At 35.4% G+C, this 4980-nt stretch overlaps 1 protein-coding gene across 3 annotated transcripts; it reads right to left on the bottom strand.

Annotated features, from left to right (window-relative positions):
- LOC107638552 (PHD finger-like domain-containing protein 5B) lies at positions 1174-4696 on the bottom strand. 3 transcript variants are annotated; one of them, XM_016341887.2, is made up of 3 exons: positions 4267-4696; positions 2939-2987; positions 1174-1917 (listed from the first exon to the last, which is right to left on the bottom strand). In XM_016341887.2, the coding sequence occupies exon 3, from the start codon at positions 1903-1905 to the stop codon at positions 1573-1575; it is 333 nt and encodes a 110-aa protein (XP_016197373.1). In that variant the 5' UTR covers positions 1906-1917; positions 2939-2987; positions 4267-4696; the 3' UTR covers positions 1174-1572. The 3 variants fall into 3 exon arrangements, with proteins under 3 accessions (XP_016197373.1, XP_016197371.1, XP_016197370.1); XM_016341885.2 differs by having other exon boundaries at positions 1174-1961; positions 4267-4695; XM_016341884.2 differs by having other exon boundaries at positions 1174-1949; positions 4267-4695.

Here is a 4980-nt window from a genome sequence, read left to right as displayed (position 1 = left end):
AATTATGTAATCACCAACTTCGATGTGCATTAGCTAGAAAATTATTCAGTTGTTACACATTATTCAAATGTGGACATATAGGAATTCAATTTATTCAAACCACTCCACTAGTTAAAGGATTGTATTGTTGTTTCCTTAAGGTGATTATTGTTATTCAACAGGTCACACGCTCACGTGTCAGGTAATGTGTCTACGTGGCTTTGTCTCCTTTGTTATGGGGACAAATCACCTCCTGAGCCCCTCAACATTAAACCTGCTGCCAACCGGTTTTACGGACTGGATTGAACAATTACAAAAATGGATGGGACCGATTTGTGTTTTTATAATTGTTAGGAGGCGCAATGTCTTTCGAGTAAATAGTTAGGGACCAGAAAAGGTTTTACTCTTGTTATTTGTCCCTCATTAGTAAAATTTAAGGTATTTTTTAATCTTCTTGAGATTTGAAAAGGTGGTAGTTTCACCAACCAGTAGCACTAAGATTCCAAAGGACAAACACAGAATCTGTTCACATGTGTTCTGAATTGAGAACCCTATCTGCATGTCTGTTTAGGAACTTATCTGATATGAGGGTAGATTTCCGGCCAATGATAATTCTAGCAGTTCATGTGTGCCGCTTCAGTTGCCTATCTCCTTTAGTCCTTCACCATAGCAGATTACAAGACAAGAAGTGAAGTTCCCCACACAATGATTCATGGAAGGGGTTAAAAGTTAAAAGAGATTGAAGGGTGCATTAAGTAATTTGACTGTAAAACTGATATTCTAGATTTTTATTATAATACAATGAGAACAAGCCTTTATCACTTTATACAATAGCAATTAGCAAGTCATAGATTAGAGGCAAAATCTGTTGCAAAGAGATAAGTTCTTGAACTAACATTTAGGTAAAGAAAGTAAGGGTGTGTTTTAACTTTTTGTTTTTATTTTCAGTGTTTTTTGTTTTTAGAATTTTACAAAGAAAAAAGAAAGAACAATAAAAACAATAAAATTTTGTTATCTGTTTTCACTTCATGGTTTCTCTTTTTTCATAAAATTCTGAAGAAAATAAAAACACAAACCAAATGCTTTCTAAGTAACTGATTTCACCTTCTAGAACCAGCATTCATTAGCAACATTAGTAACATTCATTCATCTATTTTGGTATATTGCATACAAGGTTATCCCTACCCTCTAGAATTAAGAAATAAAAACATGAGCATTATATGGTCATCAAACACTACAGCTCTTGTTGGACTTATGTGATTACAGATAAAGACATAATATTACAATATTGAAAAATGTAAAACATATTACTAATCATGGAATACTTTTCCAGAGTAATCTTCAGAGATGCTGACAAGTCACAAGATTGCACCTAACAGAGTTTAAATTCCCAACAATTGTATTGTGTGATCCGTGAGTGGTACACTAGTCATGCACTTACATTACAAACAATTTTGCAACATAATAGTCTGTGCTCAAGCTCTCAAATCCCATGGTTATGAATTTATGATATATGATTAAGCGTTAAGCCTGGAACATAAGTTTAGGAAAAAGATACAAATATTGGGAGGAAAAAAAAGAATTACACACCCATCATCGTTTCTTAAAGCCATACTTTTTGCGTTCATAGAATAGATCGGTTTTGGCACTCCCTAAATTAACAATTTTGGGGCAGCCATCCCTATCTTTCTCTTGCTGTGTGCATTCCTTGCAGTAGTAGGCATCAGATATCCCTACCCCTCCACATATTACGCAGCGACCTTGAAATGATCCATAGTTGCATTCATCACAAACCCGGACAAGTGTACAAGGACGCACATAAGAGTCGCATATGACACACTTGCCGTCGCATTTCTCACAAAGTCTTCCAATGGCAATTCCAGGCTGTTTCCGGCACATAATCAAATCAGGATGATGCTTGGCCATAATTTCAACAACCTGCTAAATGCTGAGTATATATATAATATAACCTGCAAGTAAATCTAAAGTTGAACATGTAAATGGTAAAGTATCTCAGTAAAACACTACAACTCTTACCAAACAAAACAAGGTAAATTACAAAATTTACAACAACATATTGAGTCACTTCAATTTTTATTGTTTAAGATGAGTGAATTTGTAACTAATAATACTAACATTAATAAAAAATTTACAAATCAATGAAACATAATCAAATCATCAGCTCAAATATTGTATATTTAATATTCTTCCCCACATTAGCTATAATTTGGTCTACATACAAGCAGATAATGGATTATTATGACAATAAAACAATGCATTAATTCAAATTTTAAGTTGTTTTCCCCTAAACAAAGTGGTTTTTGAATTTGAAATCATGGTGATCTAATCATTATCAAAATCTCAGGTAGTGTTAAGCAGATCACGAAAATGGTAAAAGCAAATATAGAACCCAAACTAGAATAACTAATTCACATGTTAGTATTCAAAGCACAAGGTTCCTTCTTCCCCTTTAACACAAAAAGTGCAGAAGAAAGCCAACAGCCACTCATAATAACACACAAACGGTTCCAAACCCAACCTTAGTTTCATGCAACATAAAAATAAAAATAACATTTCAGCAGTGGCAACAGTTTCAAAATAAGCCCCAATATAGTGAAATTGAAACTACCCTTAGGCCGCTAATAGTACTGAAGAACTAACCCTAAACCAGTAAAACAACGTTAACAGGTACACTACCAAAAACCCAACATTTTCACTCATACAAAGAACATGGTTCACTTGGATTCAACACTATCCATCTGTTAAACCTTAAAAAGAAAAAATTAATATACAAAAATAGGTAATGATGACAACCCACAAGCTGAATTGCTTAATCTAGCATAAATCTTAGATGAAGAAAGAGTAGCGTATGGGACACTTGAAAATTTTATGATCTCACCACATAAAAGTACAAGTGCAGAAAAGGGAAATCAAAAGGAAGAAGTGATGTTAAGCTAACCTGTGCTGCCAAGAGGAGCCTTTAGTCTTCAAGGAATGTTGCTGACTTGCTGAAGCCAAGGAGGAGAAAAACTAAATCAATAGGGCTAACACTCATTTTTTTTTTTTAAATTAGGAACAAGATTCGAACAGCAATTTTTAAGTTAATATAAAAAATACTATGTCGTTTGACAGCAAGGTTCTGAAAACCGGACCGGTCATCAAACCACTTTAGTCACTGATTCACTGGTTTATTGGTCTAACCGGTCCAACCGGTGGTTCAACCGAAAAAAACCGTTTTAGAATAAAATAATAAATAAATTATAAAGGACCAAAGATGAGGGTACTCCAAGAACTCCTATTAGATGCAACAGCATTCACCATTATCACATATTCTCACACACACATAGCCTTAACTCGGAGAACAACCACAACAAGTGACTTGGAAAGAAAATGTAAACACCGAAACAATCACAAGCATACAGAACATGTGAATATTACTATAGCAAACATGATAATAAAATATCTCTTCTAATGATCTTCGAAAATATCCCAAATCAAGAAAACTACATAATCTGATCCACTTGATTCAGAAAGTTACATATATTAGAAAAATTAATAATCAACTAAAAGAAAAAGAAAAAGAAAAGGAAGGCCTGGTTGATTCGATTCAATTGCCTGGGATGAAGAATCAAACAGGGCTGAGAAGCTGAGAGTTTAAATGTTAAACCTCAATATTCAAGTAACATGACTCCATTATTGTTATTATTACACCCTTCTAATGTCACAAATTCAATAAACAATTTAGCAAATCAACTTAAAAATTCAAGAACAGAAAATCACAACAAAACAAAAAAAAATAAAAGTAACAGAAGAACACAAGAACCATTAGCAAATTAACAAGTTCACAATAACAGTTAAAAAATTTACCAGAAGAACACTAATGCAAGTGGAATCATCATGCTAACATGTTTTCTGCAAAGATGCTATTTGTACAGCTAAAATTTCTTAATTACTATGATCCAATTATTCTAATTTCACATGCAATCAACTTACTAAGTTTCTAAAAGCTATAAATTATAAAACCAACCAGAAATATGGTTAAAGCATGTCATCAAACATGTTGAGTGCGGTAAAATTAAAACGAAATAAGAGAATTCAAAGCTTAATTTCAATGTGATAGAGAAGAGAAGATAACTATTGTAACTTTAATTTAGTCTATGAAAAAATCCAAACCACAACCAAATCAAATAATTACTTATTGTAATAGAAATCAGAAGTTGCAGAGTTTGAAGAAGAGTATTGGTGTTGTGTGAGTGTATTGTCTGGTGGCGGGTTTAGGGAACTCACGGCGGGGACAAAAGAGAGCAGTTCGACGGCTGAGTGGAGCGCGCGCGAACTCGAACGGTGAACAGCGAGTGAACGCGAACGGTGAACGCCGAGCGAACGCGAATGGCGAAGAACGCGAACGAAGACGCGAACGTGAACGGCAAACAAACGGCAACGGAAGCGCGGCTGAGCAGACAAAGACGACGGACGCCGAGCTCGAGGAAGCAACCGCGATCGGTGACAGCGAACAGGGGTTGAAGATTTGGAGCACGAGGGAAGCTAGATGACGGATGGCGAACTTTGAGTGCGACGGATGGCGAACTTTGAGTGCGACGGACGGCGGCAGTATGCCACTCCTTGTGGCGGTGGTGTAGGCTTACAGTGCTAGGGTTTTGTGGTTGGGTTTGGGTGAATTTTCTGACTGAAAGAAAGAAAGGGAGAAAGGGAGAAAGAAACGAATGAGCTTCCCTTTTTTGTAAGCCGGCCGGGTTCCGGTTCGGTCCGACCGGCCGGTTTTTGTTCGGTTCAACAATTTTTTATCGATTTTATGATTTTTGATTTTACATGTCTGATCGAACTATTAATATTGTCGGTTTGCGGTTAAATTGGTCCGACCGTCCGATCCGATTTTCAAAACATTGCGTTTGAATTTTTTTTTTCTTTATAAAAGATAGGGAGATTCGAATTCATAATCTCTAATAAATATAAAAAGATTATGTCATTTAAACTGTAATT

This window comes from Arachis ipaensis, chromosome B04 (assembly GCF_000816755.2).
Source record: "Arachis ipaensis cultivar K30076 chromosome B04, Araip1.1, whole genome shotgun sequence".
NCBI lineage: Eukaryota > Viridiplantae > Streptophyta > Magnoliopsida > Fabales > Fabaceae > Arachis > Arachis ipaensis.
The sequence above is the reverse complement of the archived record's forward strand: the minus strand, read 5'-3'. Positions and strand labels throughout refer to the sequence as shown.

Bases quoted from the DNA above. Each gene is read 5' to 3' on its own strand.
- LOC107638552 (XM_016341887.2), bottom strand. From the start codon at position 1,905: ATGGCCAAGCATCATCCTGATTTGATTATGTGCCGGAAACAGCCTGGA.